The 25,453-nt window shown below is 60.7% G+C and overlaps 1 gene segment (V, D, J or C); it reads left to right on the forward strand.

Moving 5' to 3' along the window:
• LOC118931934 (immunoglobulin heavy constant mu-like) overlaps positions 1-21,402 on the forward strand; it is a 48,628-nt gene extending 27,226 nt beyond the window's left edge. The window contains 7 exon segments of the C gene segment in view: positions 11,920-11,990; positions 16,895-17,212; positions 17,285-17,623; positions 17,919-18,236; positions 18,346-18,678; positions 20,878-20,993; positions 21,147-21,402. Of these exon segments, the coding sequence occupies positions 11,920-11,990; positions 16,895-17,212; positions 17,285-17,623; positions 17,919-18,236; positions 18,346-18,678; positions 20,878-20,993; positions 21,147-21,155 (1,504 nt within the window).
• The last annotated feature ends 4,051 nt before the right edge of the window (positions 21,403-25,453 follow it).

The following is a 25,453-nucleotide window of genomic DNA, read 5'->3' on the forward strand; positions in this document are numbered from 1 at the left end:
GCCCCAAAGGCCGTGGGGCTGCCCCACGTCCCCAGAGACCGTGAGCACAGAAGCCCCCGTCTGGGCTCCACAGGCCTCAGGAAAGTGAAGCCCTCAACCTTCTGTCAGTCGCCCACCCAGGGGCTCCGTCAGCACCCCTTCCACCGTTGAAAAAACGGAGGCACAGAGCAGAGCCCTCAGCCAGGCAGAGAGGGGGCTGGGCACCCAGTTGGCAGCCCTGAGCCCTGTGATTCCCAGGGAAGCACCTGCCTCAGCCTCTCCTTCCAAGGCCCTGACTGGGACAGGCTGCCAGCTGTGAGGCGTGTCCTCCCTCTTGGGGACACGCCATATTGTCCAGGCCTCTGTCACTGTGGGTATGGGTATAGCTGGACCACAGTGACACTGCTGATGCTCAAAACCAGATGGCCCACCAGGGCTGGGCCCATCCCCACACGCCACCCTCCCAGACATCCTGGTGACCTCAGGGTGCCTCCGCCCACCGCTTCAGGCGTGGCCCCTGCAGGCTGAGAGCTCCCCCCCAGGGCCCACATGCTCTCCTGGGACCCTGAGACAAGTCAGAGGCCCCTCTGGTGGGGAGGGGCAGGAGGCTCCATCATGGGGAACCTGCTGCAGTGTTTCCGGTGGCGACCGCACAGGAGGCTGGCAGCTCCCCACAGATGAGGGCCTCGGCCGCCCGCCTGGCCCACCCTCCCTGGCCGCAGGGTGTGTCCCATCTCCCAGCTCCACAGCGGGGCGGGTGTCCGTGGAGTTCTAGGGTGTTCTCCATCCCCACCCCTCCCCTCGGAGAGGACATTCTGCACAGGAGCCCCCCACAGCAGAGCAACCCACACAGTGGCTCAGGACGGACCCCAAAGCCCCTCTGTGAACTCTCTGCCTCTGCCCTGGGGGATCCCCTCCTGTGGCCTCTGCAGTGGCCTCCTGCAGACAGGATGGACCCAACACGCCAGGGAGGCTGGCCAGGCAGGACAGCAGGGCACAGACTGCATCTCAGATCTAGGACAGCCGTGCTCTGCACCTGGGAGGAGGGACCCTCTCTGCCCACAGGGAGGGCTGGGGGCAGCTGGCCTCTGCCTCAGAGCCCACCCACCCAGGGGGCCCATCCTGGCACCAGACCAACTCCAAGCACCCACAGAACCCACAGGCACTGGGTGCTCAGGAGAGGCGTCCAGTACAGGGGACCCCCACCCTTCCATCGGACAGGGGTGCTGAGCCCTCAGCAGACCAGGAGGTTTCTGGTCCTGCCTGAACCACGGTGGTATATGGCAGCTGGTCCCACAGTGACACTCTTCAGGCCAGAAAGCCCCACGCGCAAGTGGGACCCCTAGAGGGGACCCTGGACCTGAGCCACCATGCAAACCTGCCCAACCAGCACACGCCCCCACAACCTCGCCTGCATCCTCGGGGAGACAGTGATGCCTGACGAGGGGCTCTGAGCCAGGAGACGGCCTTCCGGAAACACAGCCAGGCAGGACGCCCAGCAGCCTCCCTGCCCAGGGACCTTGACGGAATTCGTACAAGCCTGAGGCACCGTGGGTATAACTACTGGTGGGGATCACAGTGACTCAGGCCCGGTGTAAAACCTGCCCACGGCCATCCAGGCGCAGGCAGGCTGAGACACAGAAGCCCACACCTTCTGGTCCAGCTCCACCCAGCAGGACCCTGGCCCAGCAGCCCACCCCCGGAGGCCTCCAGGTCACGGATGCAGCTGGTGGATTCTGAGCCACCCTGAGTCACTGTGGGTGTGCTGGGAGCTACCACAGCAGGAAAGGTTGTGGCTAAAACCGTCCCTGTGGGCTCTGGGGGCCCAGCCCCTGCCCAAGGTCAAAGAGGGGAGCCCAGCTCCCAGCCAGGCACTGTTCACTGACTCCCTGGGGACCCCAGCAGCCCAGTTGCTTCCCAGAGTCCCATTCAGTGATGAGGACAGATGGCTGGGCTGTCAGTGGTCTAGGCCCTGACCTCGCACTCCTGCTCAGCTCCAGGGTCCTTGGCTAGAGCTGACCCTGAAGACCAGGGCCCCTCAGAAAGTCAGGAGCACCCCATGCCCGCCACTCCTGTGCTGGGGCCAGGGCCAGCGAGTATGACCTCCATACATCATCCAGAGCCAATGCCAGGGGTGCAGACACCCGCCCCACGGCCCCGGAGCCCGGAGACTAGCATCCAAAGGCCCCTAAGCACCACTGGCCCCACACATCCACCAGAACCACAGGCCCCCTGTCCTCTGCCCCTAGCCCAGGGCCAGCTGGGGTGCGAGCTCACAGGGGACAGGCTTGGAGAGCACATGGACCAGAGCTCAGCCAGGCCTCAGGCCCCTTTCAGAAAGCCTGGGCGGGCAGCCAGCACACAAGGGGACAGGCAGGGATGGGCTGCCTGGGGCTGAGCCCTGGCTGTGAGCGAGTGGCGCCCCTGCCCTCACCTGCAGCTGTGCTCACTGCACGCCCCGCAGACATGGCCACCCAGGCAGCCTCCTCCCTGGAGCCCCCATCACACAGCCCTTCCCAGGCCCCCAAGGGCCCCTGTCTCAGCTCTGGGGGTTCGGCCACACCAGGCAGCCACATCAGTACCTCAGAAGGCCCAGCCCACCATGGAGCTCTACACGACGGGCACATACCAACTGGCTCCCACCCACCGACCCACCCATTAGCCCGGGCCTGTCTCCAGAGGGCCTGGTGCCCATATGGGGGGAGGGCTCAAGGTGGCACTCACGGGGCTCCTCTCCTGGGCAAAGGTGCCGCCAACCTGGGTCCCAGAGGGCCAGTGCTGGTAACAGGGGGAGCAGCGGGCCTGAAGGACAGCCGAACCCCCCAGGCACCCTGCTCTCCCGTGGTGTGCCTGGCGCTGTGTGGGGACTCCTCCACACCACTGCCCACACGCGGGAAGCAGAGAAGCTCCAGGCCACCTCAGGGTCTCCGAGCCCTTCCTGCCTCCCCTCCTGCACGGCCCCACCCCTCTGGTCCAGCTCCAGGCTTCACACACGTGGCTCAGAACAACACTGCAGACATTTCCCAACGTTCTGAGGCAATAGAACGCCCGGGAGCAGTCAGGCCCTTATGGTCGCAGTTACTGGACCGCAGAATACTCTGGGTGACCGAGGAGAGCAGGTCACTTACAAGAGGGGGACCATCTGCCCAGATTTCTCAAAAAAAACTTATCAATGCCAATAAAATCCATTGGAGAGAAAATACCGTCCAAAAATTTTATGCCCAATAAACATATCTTCCACATGCGTGAACTTGGGGGACGGCCCCTTGAGCCCGTCCTCGTTGAGGAAATGTATATAGAGGGAGAGGAAACATACTGCTGTTTAGCTGTTGGAAAATATACTTTCATTTTCAATATTCTATATTACACATATTAAATGTATGTAGATATGAATATGTACATATATACACACATTTGTCCAATACATATACCACACACTATTGAAGATAAAATTATTTGTCTGAATGAGGATGAACTTTATACAACCAAGGCAAAATTGGAAAAATACATAACCATTTAAAGTAAGCCTTAGAGCCTGCACCGTGGGGCGCATGCGGCGTGTGGGCCAGCATGGGTCCCCTGGTGCGCACAAGGAGCGTGCTCTTCACCCACGTGGGCAGCATTGGGGTGAGGAGGCATCTCATAGTGTCCAGAGCAAATGCAGGCAGCAGTGTGAGCGCAGCAGAGCTGCAATGCCAAAGAGGAGCGCGGACGACACACCAAAAAAGTGTTTAGTTGACCCCAAAGCTGCAGGAAAAGACGCAGATGGGAGAGAATGTTGGGCAGGACTATGGACAGTGGTACCGTGGTACACAGCTCAGAGGACCCACAGAGGCCGCTGCTGTCCCCAGGGCCATTCCATCTGAGACCATCTGGGCTGCGTTCCTTGGAAACCAAGAGGAAGATGTGCAGCAGAGGCTCAGGGCTCCAGACTCTCAGCAGCAGCAGCTGACAGGGTGTGGGGGCTGGCCCAGACGGGGTTCTCACACCTGCAGCCCCTGGATGCAAAGCGCCCCAGTGATGAGCAGCTGCATAGGCCACCCCGGGGTGCAGAGCAGGGCCCAGGAAGGAGAGAGCACCGGCGGGGTCCCGGGGACAGCGGGATGTGGTGCAGAATTCCAGCTCTCGCCCACATCTGAGGCTTCTGCCTTCCAGACACACCTCCACACAGCACTGCCCTCACCTTCCAGGATCTGTGCAAAAGCAAAACATAGAATTTTTTTGTAACTCGGGACTTCCTCTTTCAGCAAGCCGAGGGAATCTGGTATCACCCACAGAATCCAGCATATACATAAAGGATGAACTGACATCTGGCAGAGACCACCCGGGAGGTAGTGTCAGATTGTGTAGGAACAGTGGGGACAAGCCCCGCGGCAGGGGTGCCGGCACAGGTAGACTTTCTGAGAGTGACAACCTCTCCGTAGAGTCCTACAGCTTCACCCCTGGTTTGCACCAACCAGCATGGGGGCTGGGACGCAGATGCCGCCCAGGGAAGCCACCTGCGGTCAGTGTGGTTCGCAGAGGGTGCACAGGGCCTGAAGTGCCGCCGCTGGTGCGCACAGTCTCTGCCAGGGAGCCGGAGACCACGAGGCTTCCGAGCCCATCCCAAGGAAATGCCTACAGATGGCAGGTCCAGAGTTTAATTCATGAAGCCACGAGTGACAGCTCTGAACTGGGACAGTACTGATGGTTTTAAACAGCAGCCACACAATGTACCAATAGGTGAAGAAAGCTCACCAGAAAAATATTGCCAAAGATGAAAATCTCAGCCATAAACATTCTTCACAAATAAGAAAAGATGCAATTGGGTTTATGAACGAAAATCATAACACCAAACACAAGTGCTCACAGAGATCGAAAGTCAGCCAGAGGAGACAAAGTACAGCCACAGTGACAGAAGGACTTTTATTAAAACCTTCACGAAGACAAGTTGAAAGACCCCACAGAGAAAAGATAGGGACATGGGGACAGAGTGAGATGAATGTAGAGCAGAGTAAAACTGTACGGAGTTAAGGAGAAGAGATAGACAAAGGAGACAGGCAAAGGAGAGGGAACACACAGCCGTGGCATCCGTGGAAGAGGGGGGAGTCCAGCCTGCTTACGGCACGTGTCCAGGAGTCCCCACAGCAGGTGGATTTTCTCAGGCTCGCAGTGGTCCCTATCACGGTGTGTCTAGCATATCTTATTTCAGGATGGAGTGTTTTGATTCCATTTCAATTTTTTTTTTCTATGCTCTTACTTCTGGTAGACCCTTCTGGAAAGAATTGATTTGAGCAGCATTCAAAAATACCAAATCATGGATAAGGGGGACAACAGGTGGTCTTAGATCTCTAACCGGCCACATTCAGCACCAGTGGATAAGGAACAGCACCTCGACTCAGGCTGGGAGCAGTTGTGGGCACCTGGCAGTCTTTGCCCCACCAGCCTGTCCTTCACTAAAAGCTGCTGAAACCTGGAGGCAGCCCGTGTGCCATCTCACGTGAATAGATAAAGAACCTGTGTGTGTGTGTGTGCGTGTGTGTGTGTGTGTGTGCAGTGGGTAGACTCGGCCATGAGGGAGAGGGGCTTTGTGCCATTGGAGAGAATACAGATGAACCTAGAGGGCGTGAGGCTAAGCAAGACAAGTTAGAGAAGACAAACCCCACACGGTCTCCCTTATGTGTGCGATCTGCAAAAGCCAAACTTGTTAAAAATAGAATGGTCATTTCCAGGGGTGGTAGAAATAGGGAGATGTCCTCTTAAGGTATAACCTTGAACCAGTGGGTAATATACACCCTGTAGGTGTAACACCCTGAGGAGCAATCATCCAGCAGCGCTGTATCATGAACTTCCAATGAGCTGACACCAGATCTTAACTCTTCCCAAAACAAAAAAGAAACAGTGACTACGAGACTGGATAGAGGTGCCAGTGAATGCTGTGAAGGCAATCTTACCACACCAGACAGATGCAGCACACGCATGCCCGTACACCTTAAACCTACGCTGTTACATGCCACTTATATCTCGATTTTAAAAATAGAGTGCTTTGTTTTTAAAATAAGTACATAAATAAAGGCAACCGGAAACACTTTGAACAGTCAAGAATCCAAGAACAGGTTTCCATGACTCCCACATGGTGAAAAGATGTCAGCCACCAAATGACATCGCAGAAGCAGGCACCCAAGGACAAGGGCGCACATCCCATGTAGCTCCCTGTACAGCTGGGCCAGACCACCGTGGAGACGGAGCAGAGGGAGAGGGCGTCTGCCCTGACTAACCCTCAAGCCCTGGCAGGGCCCAGAGAAGCCGGGAGGCTGCCTCACTCCTGACAGCTGGCATCAGTGGCCAAGCCCAGCAACAGAGGCCCAAGCAGAGCAGATGGCTCGGGCGGCAGTGGAGGATGGGAGGCCTGGGAGGAAGCAGAGGCAGGGAGACCGCGAGCTTCCCACCCGCACACAGCGAGAACGGACGTCGTTGTGAGGAACGCAGTTAGCCCAACACCCATAAAACAGCCAAGAGAGGCAACCTGTGCAAAGCTTCCTTCAGACGCCCTTATACAAGATGGTGAGACAGGACTGAGACCAAGCATGTCTGTCCTCAGAGTACTGCGTGGGCTTAGCGTGCCCGTTAGAGGGACAGACTTCCCACCCAGACCCCAGAACGATGCCCGCTGTGCAGCACAGGACCTGCACGGTAAAATGCAGGAAGTCGGACAGCTTGAGCAAATCCATTACTCTGGGATGAAATGCCAAGCTCTGTGTCACCAGGAGATGGCTCTGCCTGGGTCCTTCTCTCCAGGCTCTGTCACCTTGGGAGGGAGTGGGGCAGATGGCAGTGGCTGCCACCATTTGCCGAGTGCCTTCTGCACCAGGCTCTTCACCTCACTCTCTTTTATTCAGCGAGACTCGAGAAAGCAAGGTGCCATTATCCCTATTACTACAGAGGAGGGTTCTGAGGCTCAGAGCAATCAAGTGGCATGGCCAAGCCAGACCCGTGTTGTGGCTTCTGCTCCTCCCTGCTGCAGGGGCTGTGAGGGCAGGGGCCACGTGGATCCGCATGGCTCGAAGCCCACGCAGCACCACCGGTGGGAGAGCCACTGACCATGCATTGGCACGTGGAGGCCAGCACCTCACATCTGCAGCACTGAGTTCCTCCCATCCACACGCAGATGGAGTCACATTCCCCAACTTCTGTGCATCCTGGGACTTCACCAGAGGGCACCCACTTTCTCTCACACAGATTGGACACACAGCCCTGACCGTGGTCACCTCCATGAGCTCCAGGCTCGACCCCCCTTCTCCTCTCCCCTTCACCCGTTCTGGGAACCTGCGGGGCAGGAGCCGCTGGGAGGATGAGGAGGGAGTGAGGGCCGTGAACTCTGGGCAAGACGGCCTTGGGGAGCAGAGCCAGGAAACTGCCTCAAAGTGCATAAAGCTTGCGATGCAAATAAATGCACACAAGTGCATGCAGACGATGACAAAGGGCCGTTTGTTTGGCCGCTCTTCCTGCCCTGACATGGTGAGGGCGACTGTCCCACTCCCTCCATGCCAGGAGCCGACCTACTCTGCCTCCCTGACGGCACAGCCCAGGAGGCCGATGGATGGATGGGTGCCGCACACGGGCCTCCAAGGGGAGGGCTACTGATATCTCTTCTGTTGCTTAATCTGACTATCCCCCTAGATTCACACAGCCCCCATGGATCAGAGAAAGCCCCAGAGAAAAGACTGTCCGCAGCAGTAAAGCAATCATAAAACTCAGCCTGTGCCCCTGCACATTCCCCCAGGCCGGTGGGCTATTGTCCCTGGGCTGGGAAACAGAAGAAGGTTCAGGGGACTTCAGGGCACAGCTCCCTGGCCAGCCTGGCCCAGCTTGGCCCCCAGGAGGAACAAGAGGTGACCGCCATGGGGTGTGGGTCAGGAGAGCAGGTGGGAGAGTGTTGGTGGAGCTCCCTTAGGACCATTACTGCAGAGGTCATGGGAAGCATTGTCACCGTCCGCAGAGCGAGTGCTGCCCTTCCCACTGGGAGTGGATTCAGGGGACTGTGGGGACAGCACGCCCCACAGCGAGCCGGAGGGGGAGTGCAGGTCAGCGAGTTCTGAGACCCATTCAGAAAACAGTGTGGCGCCTTGGAGAAATTTAACCTGAGATTAGAATCCAAAGGCATGAGAGCCACAGAAATATCTTGAAGAAGAAAACATGACGACCTTCCCTGGTTGGGAAAGCAGGGGGACATTCCGAGAAGCAGGTTATGCCATAAGCCCCCGAGTGACGCATGCCTGATGACGGTGCTATGACGATGTCATGTGACCAGTCTCCCATGTCCCGCCTGGGGGCTCTGTCAGTGAACAGGCCAGGCTCAGCCTCTGCCAGTGTCTGTGCCCTCACTCCCTCAGCCAGTCGCCGACGCCGTCCCTCCTTCAGGGACTCCCGGACCCACTGGGGCTGGACTCCCCTCCCACCCCCACCGAGGACGACAGCCGCCCCAGCACCAACCCCAACCACTGGCTGGGCATCGAGCTTGGCCCGTTTCCTCTGACCCTGGGGAGACCTGAGCAGGACGGCCGCAGTCGCCCCTCACCTCTGCTTCCTCCCAGATCCCCCTCATGTGACTCCCGTGCACAGTACCGCCCTTTCACGTTCCAGACAGCTTGTCAGCGTAAAGGGGTGATGGGGGGGGCGTGTTCTCTGAGACTTGGCTGAGTGTCCGTGTCCCTGCAGTGAGGGACACGGATGCCCCCCCTTGTGTGGACACTGCCCTCGGGATGCGAACCCAGGAGCCCGTGCTCCCATCACTGAGTCCCCCCTCCCGCTGCTACCAGGAGCAGCCAGTCTGTGCCAGGTGGAGAGGACAGGTTCCAAGCAAAAGGAGGTGCCCCAGGTCCCGGGGAGGCCTTGCTCTGGATACGAAGATGTGCAGGAGGGTGCAGTCCCCGCTGCCCTTCCTTCCTGCTTCAGCCTTTGATGCGCGGACCACGGCAGCCAAGGCCCAGTCACGGAGGAACGGCGGAGATGCACACAGAGTCAACAGCACAGCACCTCATGCTCAGCGGCTGAACAGGCTCCCTTTCAGGCTCTGGGTTCCGTGAGAAGACAGACATCAGCCCAGTTGCCCGCTGTTGGCAGGCCTCTGTGGCCGGGATGAGGGTCTGCCCAGTCAGTCCCTTCCCTCGGGAACCTGGGGGACTCAGGGAGTTTCTCAGGACCTGGTTGCCTCCCCACCCCTCTTCTGGCCACAGGGTGGGGTGGGGACATGGCAGGAGGCACTGGAGCCCCATGTTTTCTTTGACCATCATGCCCCCCACCCACCACCCATGTTTCTCTTCTCTGCCTCCCCTTTTTCTCTGGTGTTTCCTCGGTTTGCGTGTGTCCCCAGATGCTACAGGAGGGAAGTCCTGCTTCTGTCCATGGCCTCTCTGTCTCCTCGGGTGACGGCTCATAATGACAGCCACATTTGCCCTCGTGTTGCTTCTGGCCTGAGAAATAAAACCACAAGACTTTCCCCTGGTGTTCGTGCCCGTAAGGACCTTCCTTCTGGAGTGGAATAGCCAATGGTCGGGGCCCCGATGGCAGAGGCCAGCAGGAGTGACTGCAGAGATACCCTCTCCTCAGAACACAAGGAACACGCTCATTACCTGCTAAGGACACTGTTCTGCGCCAAGGTGCCAGGTCCTAGGGAAGCAGCCCAGGTGGGATCAGCTCACTGAGGCCGGAGCACCAGGGTCTGGAGGCCGTGGAGACCGCTGAGCCCTCCAGCACCTCCCTGCGCCCCAGCAAGGCCTGCCCATCACTGCGTCGGCCACCCAAGCAGAGGTCAGGCGTCATCTCCGACTTCTCCAGCGGCTCAGTGAGCAGACCACGGGTCGTTCCCTCCTACCTTACATCATCGCTGACCCGACGGCCTTTCCCTTTGGACATCAGGGCCCCTGTGCCAGCTAGAGAGCTACGTCTAGCTCACAGGCTATTTTCAGAAGTAACCCAGATTAACAAGGGACCAGGGAACTCTCTCCACCTGCCTTCAGCGGTTCAGCCCTCCGCTCAACTCCAAGTGTTGCTCACGGCAGCCCAGCCAGGAGAAGCCTTCCCAGGTGCCTGTCCTGGAGTGGGTGGGGCCCCACCACAAGACTGGGGCTGTGGGCTAAACACGGCCAGTGGGCCCAGCTCTGGCCAGCCCATCCCACCAATCCAGATGCCATGCCTGGCGCTTGCCGGGACTCATTCCTGGGATGCCCCCATCTTTCCCCAGCACTGGCAGGAGCTGTCTGCCTTGGGGCACCTCAGGGGGGCCACTGCACTGACCCCACCACTGAGGCAGGCCTCTCCCAAATGGCACATCCCTGACCCTGCCCTTATTTCTAAAAGGAGAAGGAAACCACAAGGGCATCCTTAAAACAGGAGACCCGGCAGCACAAACTTGGCCCAGACCCAGAAACAGCTGCAGGAGTGGGTCTCCTGGACTCTGTGGCCACCCCACCACCTGCGAGTCTCAGGGTTTTGGCTGAGCCAGGAACCACAGTGCTACCTGGGAGCACAGTGATTGACAGCTCTACAAAAACACCCAGTGCTCCCTGGGCAGCTGGGCACCTGCCCCACTCCCCATGCAGACCAGGGGGAGGGGGTGACGCTGGAAGGGGGGCATTCAGGCACACCGAGGAGGGGCAGCACTCAGGTTTAGGCCCATCGCTGAGGCCCTGGGCCAGGGTGGTGTGCCCAGGCCTGGGAGCTGGGGTCAGTCCAGTGTGGGTCGGGGAGTGACGCTGAGCCATGGAGTAACCAGGACATTAGAAGGTGAACCTGTGGGACCAGGAAGGACTCAGGTTCCCAGACCCAGAGCTGACAGCAGGAGGGAGCAGACAGCTGACTTCCCGGCCCCGAGACTCCCTGGGGGCCCTGGCTGCGGGGTTTCTGTGGCAGCAGCAGGGGCCAGCTCAGCATGCCCAAGCTTTCTTCAAGCACTAGGGCCAGGGCATCCTGGTTAGTGTCTTCTCAGAAGCCTGTGGCCCCGCCTGCCCTCAGGACATAGGGGTCTGTGTGGCCATGGGCAGGGATGTCAGCTGTGTCTGCCGCACCCTGTGGGGTCGGGGGGCAGCTGTGTCTGCTGTGCACTCGGGCACTGGGTATTTGCATGGTGGGGAGCAGAGACTGTGTCCCTATGTGATGCTTTTGATATCTGGGGCCGGGGAGTGCCAGTCATTGTCACCCAAGGTAAGAGGCTTCCTCTCTGCCCCTCTGTCCCAGGGCTGGAAAGCAAATGCCCAGAGGTTGCTGGGTCTGTATGGGGTGGGGCTCCTGCTGAGGCCCTTCAGCCTGCGTTCTGCTGACGGCCTTTCTGGGGAGAGCGCTCGTGCCTGTGGATAGCAGGCTGGGCAGAGTGGGTTCTGAGTCAGGGGGCAGGGGGCCTGAGGGTTTGGGGCTGTATGCTGCACTGGGCGGGGTTCCGGGTTTTTGTACACCCCCTAACTGGGCCCATGGCAATGTGACTACTTTAATTGTTGCGGCCGGGGACTCCAGGTCACCATCACCTCAGGTGGGTGCTCGCCTCCCCCTCACCCCAACTGCACTTGGGGAGGTCTGGGGTGTTAGGGCCTCCCTGTCAAGACGCTAAGGCATTTTGAAGGTTGGGAATCTGAGCCATGGAGAAGGTCCCCCTGAATGAGGCTGAAACGGACATGCCCCGTCCCAGGGACGGCTGCAGTGTGGGGACGAGGGGCTCCTTCGGCGGCTGGCCATGCCCTCCAGCCTCGTCAGGACCTCCCCTGGCTGCTGCTTTGCAGGCTTCGCTGCCTCTGAATCTCTGGGGCAGTGGTCGTCAGGGCAGATGGGACTTCTGGGTCCCAGTTAGGGGTGGTCAGTTTGCTGCCTGGTTTCTGAGGGCGGCTCCATGGGGCTCCTGGGGACAGTGCAGGTCCCCGTGGCCTCTGCACAGTGCCTGGCTGGGCCCCGAGTTTTGGAGGGGTGAGGAAGGAGATTGTGCCACTGTGATTACTATGGTATGGACGTGTGGGGACCTGGAACCCAGGTCACCATCAGCTCAGGTAAGAAAAGCCCCTCCAGGGCCTGTATTTTCTCTCCTGTCTGTAGGACTTTCCAAGCTGGTCCTGGGGACGTGTCCCTCAGGGTCCTGCACAGGCTGGTCAGGCGGGGATGCGACTGGGTGCCTTAGGGACTCCAAGGCCTCTTGACTTTATGGTGCTTTTTGAAAATTGGAACAATGCCAGCAGGCCGCACAGAGTCACCCATCCCCTGAAAGGACGGGAGGCAGGAAGAGCCATGGGGGGACGAGGGGCCACAGAACGTTAGGGCTGTGGGAGACACTCGATGTCAGAGTCACAGTGCTGGCCTGTGGGGTGTGCTGGGTGGTTGTGCCACCCTGGAGCTCACAGAGAAGAGTTTTCTTCAGGGTTTTGAATCATTTTCTGTCAGGTTGTATTTTAAATTATTTATTGGTTCGGAAGATAAGCAGGTCTCCCCCCGGGCCTGATAAGAGCGGGGTGCTCCGGCCCCTGGGTGGGTGCACCTGGGCAGTCTATGGGAGCTCAGCTCCCCGGGACGGCGTGGCCCCCAGAGAGGATGACTCGCTCCTCCTGAGAGACGTGCTCCCTGAGTGTTAAAAGACAGGATGCCATCGGAGCGGCTCCTGAGGAAAATGGTCAAGAAAACTGTAATTTCAAAGGTTACATTTTTCAGTATATTGTCAACTGTATTATAGATTCTAATCTTATCATTCAATGAACATCCACGAATCCTGCCTTCCTGGAGTTGGTATTGCGCCATTTCAGCCAAGAAACGGTGCCGTGGTGCCGCCGTCCCCCTCTCGGGGCTCCGGTGTGACGAGGGTGAATCAGGCTTGTTTTCTGATGGGTTGAGATGTTCAGCGTGGATGCTGTGAGCCAGGCAAGGTGGCGGAGGGCAGGGCAGACACCTGCAGCGGGCGGCAGGCGCAGGCCACCGCGAGCGTCTATTTTAGGGGGCAGGAAACGCCACTGACAGATATAGCTTATGGTTATGAAGAGGGGTTTTGGGGCGGTTTTGCCCAGCGACATGTCTGAAAGCTCCCACTGAGCAAAACAACACCTGGGTAATTTGCATTTCTAAAGAAGCCCAAAATGCTGCCAGAAACGGAAAGCTTCCTTTTTGAAACACTTGAATTTAATTTTTTCAGTGTTAGCTTATCGACTTCCCCTTTATATTCATTTTCAAAATAAGATGTTTCAGAAATTAAACAGTTTATCGATGTCTTCATATAACTTTTGTTAGTTAGTTATTCCTTCAAATTGTGATTGATCTCACACCATTTTCCCTGGCCCTGAAGCCTTGTTTTCATAGTGACCATGCTCCCAGTTTTTAAGCTAGCCGATTTTCCCTTCGCTACTAAGAGACATGTTGATATTGCAATAAAGGGCCTCCGTTTCAGCATTTTTCAAGACCGCTTTTTAAGTATTCATCTTAGGACAATTTTTAGGTGAAATGTGTGTAATTTTCCTGAATTACTTCAGTTAAACATGTTAGTTGGTGGATTGAGGGGAAACCCAGTCAGAAGTCAAATCGGAGAGGGACTCGGAGCACCTGGGAGGATGGTTTCTGCTGCGAACCATTAACCCGGCTTCTGCAGAGGAGGGCCTGGGAGCCGGTCCCACCAGGCCCGCCGTGGCTGGGGGCCCCCCGGGCCTCCCTGCAGCTGGGCGTGTGTAGCCGTGGCCTCTGCCACCAGGCCAACCAGCTGTGCTTCAATCTGCCATTTTTAATGGATTTGGAGGAATTCTTCCACGCCAAAACCCCCACGGGACTTTCCAGTGACCGGGCACCCCAAATGGTAAGAGAGAAACGGCCGGATCCGCTGCTCCGGAAAGGTCGATCGGTTGCTTTGTTTCTGCTTGAAGGGGAGTCGGTCTCTGAGGACCGCTCAGTGGAGGCTGGGACGCATTTGTGCGAAGCCCTTGAGCAGCTTTGGTCTGGGTCCCTCACGTGTGACTTCCCCTGAAGGTCATTCCAAGGAAGGTGGTGGTTGGCTCTCTGGTTCTTTAGCTAGTGATTCTCCTGATGCTTTAGAGCAAAGCACCCTTGTCTTCACGTGGGCGCTGAACACAGCTTCCGATTTTAGATCATTGTTGCGCACCTCCAAGTAGGCTCCCCTTGTAAAGAGATTCATGACACCAGGACTGTGCATGGCAAATTCAGATGAAACCCATTTCCTGGTCATTTTAATGATGACTTTTATCTAGAGGGAATTCAGTTAAAGTCAGGGGCTTACGTTGGGCTCAGAAGGGACCGTTGTGGCTGAGGGTATATGCCAGGAAGGTAAGGGCTCTGTGGAGAGAGCTGCCAGTTGCAAAGCAGAGACAGGCTTTTTCTCTGATGACAGACAGCAAACCCCCCCACAGTCCTTGCAGATGTCTTAATGAATTTAAGTTGCCAGGAAGTATTTTACCCAAGAAGCTGAAGGATGTCTGTGATCGATACTTCCTGGGAGCCAGAGGCCAGTGGACTGGTCAGGGACTGGGGATCCGAGCTTCCACTGGAGAAAGTCCAAGGGGCGTGGGAGAGTGGAGACGGCAGGGATCCCCCAGCCTGAGCCCAGCCCTGCTTTAAGGATCCCTGGGTGAGAGGACTAATGAGGCAGGTGGGTCTGGTGCCCTGGCACCTTTCTGGCCAGTACCACTGGGCCTTCAGGACAGTACAGAACTGCACTGCGCTGGACTAAATCACATGAGACTGAGTTTTCTGAGCTGAGCCAGGCTGAGCCGGGCCAGGCAGAACTGAGCTGAGCTGGGCTGAGCTGAGCTGGGCTAAACTGAGCTAAAGCTGGGCTGGGCTGGGCTGGGCTGGTCAGAGCTGGGCTCTGCTGGGCTGAGCTGGACAGAGCTGGGCTAGGTGAGCTGGGCTGAGCTGGGCTGTGTTGGACAGAGCTGGGGTCTGCTGGGCTGAGCCAGGCTGAGCTGGGCTAGGTGAGCTGGGCTGAGCTGAACTGGGCTGAGCTGAGCTGAGCTGGGCTGAGCTGAGCTGCGCTGGGCTGAGCTGGGCTGGGCTGGGCTGGGTGAGCTGTGCTGAGCTGGGCTGAGCTAACCTGGGCTGAGCTGGGCTTGAACTGGGCTGGGCTGGGATGAGCTGGGCTGTGCTGAGCTGAGCTGGGCTGAGCTGGGCTGAACTGGCCTGAACTGAGCTGTGCTGGGCTGAGCTGAGCTGCACTGGGCTGAGCTGGGCTGGGCTGTGCTGAGCTGAGCTGAGCTGCACTGGGCTGGGCTGGGCTGGGCTGGTCAGAGCTGGGCTCTGCTGGGCTGAGCTGGACAGAGCTGGGCTAGGTGAGCTGGGCTGAGCTGGGCTGTGTTGGACAGAGCTGGGGTCTGCTGGGCTGAGCCAGGCTGAGCTGGGCTAGGTGAGCTGGGCTGAGCTGAACTGGGCTGGGCTGGGTGAGCTGGGCTGAGCTGGGCTGAGCTAACCTGGGCTGAGCTGGGCTTGAACTGGGCTGGGCTGGGCTGAACTGGCCTGAACTGAGCTGTGCTGAGCTGAGCTGAGCTGCACTGGGCTGAGCTGGGCTGTGCTGAGCTGAGCTGAGCTGCACTGGGCTGGGCTGGGCTGGGCTGGTCAGAGCTGGGGTCTGCTGGGCTGAGCCAGGCTGAGCTGGGCTAGGTGAGCTGGGCTGAGCTGAACTGGGCTGAGCTGAGCTGAGCTGCGCTGAGCTGCGCTGAGCTGAGCTGCGCTGGGCTGAGCTGAGCTGCGCTGAGTTGGGCTGAGCTGAGCTGGGCTGAGATGAGCTGAGCTGGGCTGGGCTACACTGGGCTGAGCTACGCTGAGCTAGGCTGGGTGATCTGAGCTGAACTGAGCTGGGTGAGCTGGGCTATGCTGAGCTGGGCTGACCTGAGATGGGCAGGCCAGGAGGAGCTCAGCTGAACTGGGCTGAGCTTAGCTAAGCTGGGCTGGGCTGGGCTGGGCTGAACTGAGCAGGACTGAGGTGAGCAGGGCTGAGCTAGGCTGGGTGAGCTGGGCTGAGCTGGGCTGAGTTAACCTGGGCTGAGCTGGGCTTGAACTGGGCTAGGCTGAGCTGAGCTGGGCAGACCTGGATGAACTGGGTTGGGTGAGCTGGGCTAAGCTGAACCGGGCTGAGCTGGGTTCCACTGAGCTGAGCTGGGCTGAGCTGAGCTGGGCAGGACGGAGCTGAGCAGGGCTTAGGCAGGCTGAGCTAGGCTGGGTGAGCTGGGCAGAGCCAGGTTGAGGAGGCTGAATTGGGCTAAGCTGAGCCGGGCGGAGCCGGGCCGAGCTGGGCTGGGTGAGCTGAGCTAAACTGGGCTGACCAAGGCTGAGTTGAGCTCGGTGAGCTTGCGAACAGTGGGCTGACCTGCGCTGAGCCAGGCAGAGCGAGGCTGAGCTACTGAAATGGGCTGGACTGGGTGGGCTAAGTAGGCCTAACCTGGGTGGGCTCGGGACTGGCCAAACCGAGTGTGCGCCGGCTCACTTATCACATATACACCCTCCCCAGACCCCAGACATGCAGGCTGAGCGCCAGTGTGGCCAGCTGGCAGGGCTCCCTGCAGGGCCACCTGCCACTCAAGGGGCTCGCTGTGCTCAGGGCTGCGTGTCAGGATGACTCCAGGGCGTCCGCAGGAAGGCAGAGTGGGCCTGGGCTGGGCCGCCCTGAAGGCCTCTGCATGCAGGGACAGTGCCAGGGTGAGAGGCCAGCTCTACCCTCCTAACGGGAAGCAAGAACCCCTTGTCTTCCCATACAGCAGAGCTGGGCCCCCACACACCCCAACACCCCTGTACCAGGACCCCAGGCCTCACTGCACCACCCTTCCTGCTGTCAGTCACATCCAGGCAGCCGGCGGTGGGCTCAGCCCCAAGGGGCAGCCACAGAGCACCAGGGGCGGACAGCGGGGGCCTGACCCCAGCTAGGGCACTCCTCCTCACCACCCACTGTTCTGTCTGTCCCCTCTTGGGTCCTCAGAGAGCTTGTCCCCTCCAAATCTCTTCCCCCTGGTGTCCTGTGAGAGCCCCCTGTCCGATGAGAGCCTGGTGGCCATGGGCTGCCTGGCCCAGGACTTCCTGCCCAGCACCATCACCTTCTCCTGGAACTACAAGAACAGCAGTGACGTGAGCACCCGAGACATCAAGACCTTCCCCTCGGTCCTGCGGGGCGGCAAGTACATGGCCACCTCCCAGGTGCTCCTGGCCTCCGTGGACGTGCTCCAGGGCTCCGATGACTTCCTCACGTGCCGAGTCCAGCACGCCAACGGCAACAAGGTCGTGAAAGTGCCCCTGTCAGGTGAGCGCTGCCCCACTGTGCGCCGGGTAAGGGTGGGCTGGGCCGGGCTGACCCCCTGTGCCCTCGCTGTAGCGCCTGCAGAGCTGACCCCCAGTGTGGACGTCTTCATCCCGCCCCGGGACGCCTTCTCCAGCAACAGCCAGCGCACGTCCAGGCTCATCTGCCAGGCCACAGGCTTCAGCCCCAGGCACATCTCCGTGTCCTGGCTGCAAGACGGGAAGCGGCTAGAGTCTGGCTTCACCACAGACAACGTGGAAGCCGAGACTAAGGGGTCGGGGCCCGTGACCTTCAAGGTCACCAGCACACTGACCATCACCGAGACTGCCTGGCTCAGTCAGAGCACATTCACCTGCCACGTGGAGCACAGTGGGCTCACCTTCCAGAAGAACGTGTCCTCCTTGTGTGGCAGCGGTGAGTGGCCCCTGGTATGGCCCCCCATGCGGGGCCCCTCACACACCTGGGGGTCTGCTCGGGTTTGCAGGCACTGCCCAGACACGGCCAGCTGTGCCCCAGCCTTGCCTTTGCACAGCGGGCAAGGGCGGGACAGGGCAGCTTGGGGCCACCTGTCAGATGAGGGGCCAGCATCCCCCCCGAGGGGGCCTTGGGGCTAGGACGGCTCAGCGAAGGGGGCCTCGCTATCTGGGGAAACCCCCACCTTCACATCATTTCCCGCCCAGCCCTCAAACCTGCTCTGCCCCGACTCCAGGTACAAACACTGGCATCCAGGTCTTCGCCATTCCCCCTTCCTTCGCCAGCATCTTCCTCACCAAGTCGGCCAAGCTGTCCTGCCTGGTCACAAACCTGGCCACCTATGACAGTCTGGCCATCTCCTGGACCGGCCAGGACGGCAAGCCCCTGAAAACCCACACCAACATTTCCGAGAGCCACCCCAACACCACCTTTAGCGCCACGGGCGAGGCCACCGTCTGCGTGGAGGACTGGGAGTCGGGCGACGAATTCACGTGCACAGTGACGCACACGGACCTGCCCTCGCCGAGGAAGCAGACCATCTCCAGGCCCAAGGGTAGGCCCTGCCTGCCCCTTCCCTCTGCCCCAGACTCCCCCGCGGCCCCCAGGCTCCTGGAGGCGGGCCGGTGGGGCAGCCTGAGCTCACAGCTCTCTCTGCCCCACAGAGGTCGCCAAGCACACGCCCTCCGTCTACGTGCTCCCGCCCACCCAGGAGCAGCTGAAACTGCGGGAGTCGGCCTCCGTCACCTGCCTGGTGACAGGCTTCTCCCCACCAGACGTGTTTGTGCAGTGGCTGCAGAAAGGGCAGCCCGTCCCCTCCCACAAGTATGTGACCAGCGCCCCAACACCCGAGCCCCAGGCCCCGGGCCTCTACTTCGCGCACAGCATCCTGACAGTGAGTGAGGAGGACTGGAGTGCCGGGGAGACCTACACCTGCGTCGTGGGCCACGAGGCGCTGCCCCACACGGTGACCGAGAGGACCGTGGACAAGACCACCGGTAAACCCACCCTGTACAACGTCTCCCTGGTCCTGTCTGACACGGCCAGCACCTGCTACTGACCCCTGGGCTGCCCCGACGGGCTGGCACTGGGGCCTCTGGGTGACCCGGCGCTGCGTGCATGCCTGTGTGCAAACTGAGTATGTCAAAGGGTGCCACGCTGCATGCTCTCAAAACGGAAATAAAAAGATCCATTCACAGACGCTGGTCCTGAGTGAGCGATGCTCTCGCCCGCCGGGGCCATGGCCATGCTGCCCCCACACCACCCTGCACCCCCTGCCACCCACCCCCACCTCCGCATGCCCGGTGCCCCTACCTGATGCTCACAGCACACCCAGCTCCCCCTCACTGCTCCCCCAGCTGCCCCGCAGCCAGTCGGGTGTGTGACACACACACACACACACACACACACACACACACACACACACACACGCACACACATGCATACAGAGACTCAGACATGTGTGCACATAGATGTGGGCACACAGAGATCCACATGCACACACAGACATACACATGGGCATACAGAGACATACATGCACACACACAGGCACACAGACGTACACATGCACATGCACAGGCCCACGTGAACACACATGGACACAAATGCTCATGCATACAAACACATGTGCACACATGCACATGCACAGATATAGACAAATGTGGATATAGGCACAATGTGCATGGTCACAGACACATACAATGGGCACGGGTAGAGACATACATGCACACTTGTGCAAAGACATGGACACACATGCTTAAATGGAGACATACAAGCACACACTCGTACACACATGGACAAGATACTGACACATGAACATACAGGCACATGCACACATGGGCACACACACACATGGAAAGACACTGACCCATGAACATACAGGCGCATGTACACATGGGAAGACACACACGTGGATGCCAGCCATGGGCACCCAAAGCCACACAGTACCCTGTGGTTGGTACTTCTGCCCTCCTGGCACCACACCCAGCTCAGCCCTGCAGCTCCCTGCACCGCACTCTCCACAGGGCTCCGTGCCTCAGCGCCGCTTGTCCTTTCGCCTTGGCTTGGAGGAATATCCATGGGCTGGCCCTGCTCAGACTCTGACCATGGGCAACCTCCCCAGGCCTGGGCACATGGTTCAGAGGCCACACCGAGCCCGGCCGGCTGCAGCATCTCAGAGAGGCCCAGGCCTCCATGCAGACCCCTGAGGCTGGCAGGCCCCCCAGCAGCCCGCCTGCGGTCAGGCAGAGTGAGGGCCTGTCCTGCCTGCATGTCAGTCCAGGATGCCCTGCTGTGCAGGGGGAGCTGCAGGCAGCCTGACCTGAGCAGGGTCTGCCCCAGAACCCCAGCACTGGAGGTGCGGGACATGAGACACCCCCACAGGGAGAGAGGGGGCCCAGAGCCCAGTGGGCAGGGAGGGGGACAGGGGCGCCTCTCCCAACAGGCCACCTCCTGCCCTTCCCGTGCCCCCAAGGGCCCTTCTCTGCAGGGCCTGCAGGCCCCACTAAATGTCCTCGATGTCACCCTCCCTGGGGCCTTAGAGGGCTATCTGACCCCTCAGTCCCAGAGCCATGAGCCTGATGGGCACCAATGACAGCCAGGGCCCCACCCATGCCTCGCATGTGCTGCCCACTCTGAGGAGAGAGAGACTGAGAGTGAGGTCAGCTGACATGCGGAGAGGGGAGCCCAGGGCCTAGACATGCACCTGCACCCCCTGTCCGCCCTCACTGGCCACATTGGCTGGGGGCCTGCCCACCCCAAAGACCAGGTGACAGGAGGTCCCCTGCCCTTCAGTCTCCAACGGTGCCTCCTGCAGGACCCCAGGAGCCCCTCATAGGGGGCCCCCCCTGCCCCTTGGCTGTGCTGCCCTGTCACCCTCTCTGCCACAGCAGGACTCCAAGGACAAGGTGCTCAGCCTTGGCCATGACCTGCCCCTGCCCAGCCCCCACTCATGCCTGGCCTGAGACCCTTCCTGGCTGAGCCTGGGAGCCCCCATCCCCACAGGGCAGGGGAGGGGCTGGAGGAGGCATGCAGCACGCTTACACCTTCCTGACCTCCTGCCCCTCTGTCCCCACCCCACCCGGCCCCCTCTGGGGGGCAGCACAGCCACAGAGCCGGGCAGGCCAGAGGCCGGGGGTCCTGAGGAGGGGTCCCCGTGGTGCTGAGTGGAGCCTGAGCCCCGTGCCGTGTCCCTGCAGAGGGCGAGGTGAGCGCCGAGGAGGAGGGCTTCGAGAACCTGAGCACCATGGCGTCCACCTTCATCGTCCTGTTCCTCCTCAGCCTGTTCTATAGCACCACCGTCACCCTGTTCAAGGTGGGGCCGCCGGGCAGAGGCTGAGGCGCCCAGTCACGGGCACAGAGCCCCGGACTGCAGAGGGCCAGTGGGCGGGGGGGGGGGGGGGGCCGGCCCCGCCCCGGCTTCATTCCCAGGGGCAGGAAAGCAACTCACACTGTCTGCTGCCTGCAGGTGAAATGACCCACCATGGAAGAATCCCGGAGGCCAGAGAGGCGGAACCACGCAGGGCGCCTGTGGGCCTGGGATCCCCAGCCCCTGTGGCCGGTCGGCTTGTACGTAAACTTTCCCCACGTCACCCTTCATGGGGCACTCTAAGAAACAGCTTCTTTCCAAGGCCCGATGCTGTGGGTGGTGGGGACCCTGCAGCCCCGGGCTCTGCTCCCGCAGATGCACACACTTTGCAACGTACTCACGTGTCCCCTTGAAATAAATGTGTACATTTATCTTGCGAACCTGCTCCTTCACGAAGGTTTCTTTCCCAAAGAACATGCCCTGTGTGTTTTGAATCTCAGGGGCGTACCCTATTTCAGGGGGCCTGTGGGAAAGGGAGATCTGGGTCTATGCAGGCCCAGGCCCCACCTGCTGACCAGGGTCTCAGGGCAGGTCCCCCTGATGAGGGAAGAGGGCCGAGCCGAGAGGGTTCCAGGCCTGGCGTTGCAAACACAGCTTGGGCTGGGAAGCAGGCTTGTCCTCGGGTATGATCAGCAGGGGTCTCAGCCCCCAAGTGTCACTCTGTCTCTATTCCTAGTGAGCCCCGTCACCTGAGGGCTTGGCCCAGTCCTGTGGTGTCTGTGCCCATAGGACTCCAGGGGAGCCCAGAACGGCACGTGCCCACCCTGAGGGCACCCTGTTGGCGCTTGGGAGCTGCAGGCCAGCCAGGCGGGGAGTGGAGTGTGGCCGTGGGGACAGTAGTTTGTTATGAGCCAGTTAGGAGGACACGCGATGCGGAGAGGCAGACGTACAGGGAGAGCTCGTGCAGCCGCGTCACATGGAAGGAGTGGCCATGGCCGGGCCCAGGGCAATGGCGGTGAGGCTGACCTGAGAGGGGAAGGCGGGGCCGTGCTGAGGGGCACCGCGGTGCAGCCAGGAGCAGCCCCGGGGCTGCGGAGCAGTCTGGACAGCTGTGGCAGCGGGCATCTGGACGGAGGGGTGCCGGAGAGAGAGCAGGAGAGTGCCGGCCCTGTGAGCCAGGCCCCGGGAGGAATTGTCTTCAGGAAGGTCACAGGACGGGCAGCGATGGGGGCGCCCAGGACACTAGCTCAGTTTGCTGCTGGCAAATCCGACTTCACACAAAATGGTGGGACGTGATCCAGCTGAGCCCACAGCCTCCTTACCACAGGGACCACTGCTGTTTGGTCTCTGCCTCCGCAGCCCACCTGGGGCCCCCACCAGAACCGCCAGCGTCATCTGCATCTACCGTTCTGGCACCCCGACGCCCTGCCAAGCCCTGCCCTTCACCAGCTCTAAGGCCGCTGGGGCTCCCTGCGGGGCACCCACCCAGTACTGGAATCTGTGTCTGTTTCCATGGTGACCATAACCGCCCCGCACGCCTTGCCTGGTCTCAGGTCTGGAGGCTAGGGCTCCAAGGTCAGGGTGAGGCAGGGTTAGGCGGGCACCACCAAACCCTCACCACTGCCCCAGGCCCAAGGTAAAGAGCCCCCACACCAGCACACCCCACCCCGCCCTCCTGCCCCTGGGGCTGCCTCCTTCCAGCCGCTCTGTGACACATCCTGGGCGTCCACAGCACACCTGGGTCAGGAGCGGGCCCTGGACTGGCACCGCTGAGCACCTGTTATGACGTGCCAGATCCTGTGAGCAGGGAACCCCAGGCACCCACAGAGGAGCACAGCGGACAAGGGGGGCCCTTGGCCAACACTGAGGCTTGGCTGAACCTATGGAGGGCTGAGACATGAGCTGGGCACGGAGCCCCACATGGGGACCCTCACAGAACCACCGGATGCCCTGGAGCTGTGGCAGGGAGTAAAGGCATGGTCTGCTCTAGGGACCCTGCAGGAGCCAGGGTGCCAAGGCATTGCTCACCAGCCCCGGGACCCCCACCTCCAGCCCACCCTCGGGCCGGGATGGTCTGCACACCCCGCTAACTGCTGGCTCTCCTCTGGTAGAGTGTCCGAACCACACCCACCGTCCTGGCATCTACTTGCTACCCCCTCTCCGGCATGGCCTGTGGCTACAGCCTGAGGCCACCGTCACTGGCCTGGTGCTGGGGGATGAGCTGCAAGAGGCCCACTTGTCCTGGCTGGTGGCCAAGGCAGCACCCCACAGGGCTGTGGTGGAAGGACAGCTGCAGCCATTCCACAATGGCTCCCAGAGCCTGAGCAGCCAGCTGGCCCTGCCCCGGGCCTTGTGGGCCACAGGAGGCCCCCTCACCTGCAGGCTGAGCCACCCTGACCTGCCGTCCCATGTGGAGGCAGTGGCGCTGAGAGAGCTCGGAGAGGCCGGCTCCAGGGCCCAGGGAATGGGTGGCCCGGGCCCTGCACACCCAACGCCCGGCCCGGCAGTTCTTCTGGCCAATGCTCTCCAAGGGGCTGGAGGCCCCCAATGCCTAGGGCCACCTGGCTTCTCCCGATGCCTCTGATAGCCCACGCATGACCTGCTTCTCCCTGCAGCTGCCACGGCACCCAGCAGCCTCACTGTCTGCATCCTGACCACACGAGGGGCAGCCTCTGGGCTCCTGTGCGAGGTGTCCGCCTTCTCACCCCCAGACATTGTCATCGCCTGGCTGGAGGGTCAGCACGGGGTGGACCATTCTTGGTTTGCCACTGGGCACCCCACGGCCCAGCCTGGGAGCACCACGTTCCAGACCTGGAGAGTCCTGCACATCCTGGCTACCCAGGCCCACAGCCAGCCACCTACACGGGTGTGGTTGGGCACGAGGCACCCCGGAATCTGCTCAGCACCAGCTGGAGCCTGGAGGCTGGCAGTGAGTCACACACAGGCACAGGTTGGGGGCCAAGGGGCTGAGCCACCTGGCCCGACAGCCCCGAGCCTACACAGGGTGTGGGGCTAGCATGTGCTTTCCACGTGTTGGGCGCTGGCCCAGGGTGTGTGGACAGTGGTGTCACTGCTGCCTGGCACCAAGGGGCAGGAGCTTCCCACCAAGATGTGCCCTGCTGCTGCACAGACAGAGGCCTCCTGTGGGACACGAGGTGGGCCTCCAGAGCTGCCCTCCCAGGGGTATCCAAGGCCCCCAGGCCCCAAGACCTCCACGAGTCCCAGAGCACAGCCAGCACCTCAGGAGCCAGCTTCACCTGACGTGAGGTGGGGCTTGGGTGCCCAGAGAAGTCAGAGCAGCCCATGTCCGTGGTGGGCCCAGCTGCACCCTGCCTAGCAGGCAGAGGGGGCACACATCTGCCACGGGTCAGGCTCACGGTCAGGGATGGGCTCCTCCACCCTCTGAGGCCTCATTCTAGGCCCTGTGGCTGCCCCATAGCACCCAGACCAGTGCCCCCACCTTGCTAGTGAGACAGCAGTGGGCACACCAGGCCAGGGGGTCAGCAGGGCACCGTCTTCCACTGCTTAGTGTGGGGAGGCAGCAGGGATGCAGCCCAGAGGGAGCTGCCCCCTGTGGTCCAAGCCTTGGACACCCTGCATGATCCAGGCAGAGGAAAGCACCCCATGGAGGCCCAAGTCAGCAGGACGGGGCTGGAGGCTGCTGGCTCACAGACCCACCCCCAGGGCATGTCACCCCCTGGTCTTGCAGGGGCCTCCTCACCCTGGCCTGGGCAGGAGGGGTAGGACCCCCACATCCCTGGGGCTCCTGGAGTGCAGGTCCTCGCTGCTCTTTCTCCAGGGCTTCCCTCCCCCACACTCTGGCACAGACCAGACCCCGTGCTGGGCTGACCACAGCTGAGGCTGGATGCTGGTCTGCCATCATGCAAGGAGCTCCCGGGTCCGGGCTGCAGGTGTGTGCGCACACACACACCTGGAATGCTCACGTGCCGTGTGCACCCAGGTGTAGCGAGGCCAGGAGAGCCCAGCTGGCGGGGCTTGTGCTCAGCTAGGCTCTGCGGATGATCATGCGCATGGTGCACATGGTGGGGTGGGCACACCCCAGCACCCAGTGCCCCCCACACCCTGTATCGGCTGCTGTGCGCTGCCCACAGACTCGGGAGGTGAGTCCCGTCCCGCGCGTAGATTCTGGGACTCCAGGGTCTTGCCCCAACCTGCTGTGCCTCCCTGCGTGGGCAGCACAGTCTGGGGACAGAGGCTGCTGGACACCTGGCCTAGCCACCCAGAGGGACAGCCCTGACCCATCACATGGGCCCTGCTCCCCTTGGCATGCGCCTGTCCCCCAGAGGCTCTCCCCACCAGGTGTGCTGCCCCTGCGGCCCCGGCTCTGCTTCCTGTGGGAACCCCGGCTGCTCTCCTCCAGGGAACCCCAGGTTGTCCCATCCTGTGTCTGCTGGCCTTCCCCTCCCTGTCCATTCTAGAGTCAGCCCACCACGACGTCCTTCCCT

Source organism: Manis pentadactyla, chromosome 11 (genome assembly GCF_030020395.1).
Source record: "Manis pentadactyla isolate mManPen7 chromosome 11, mManPen7.hap1, whole genome shotgun sequence".
NCBI classification, from domain to species: domain Eukaryota; kingdom Metazoa; phylum Chordata; class Mammalia; order Pholidota; family Manidae; genus Manis; species Manis pentadactyla.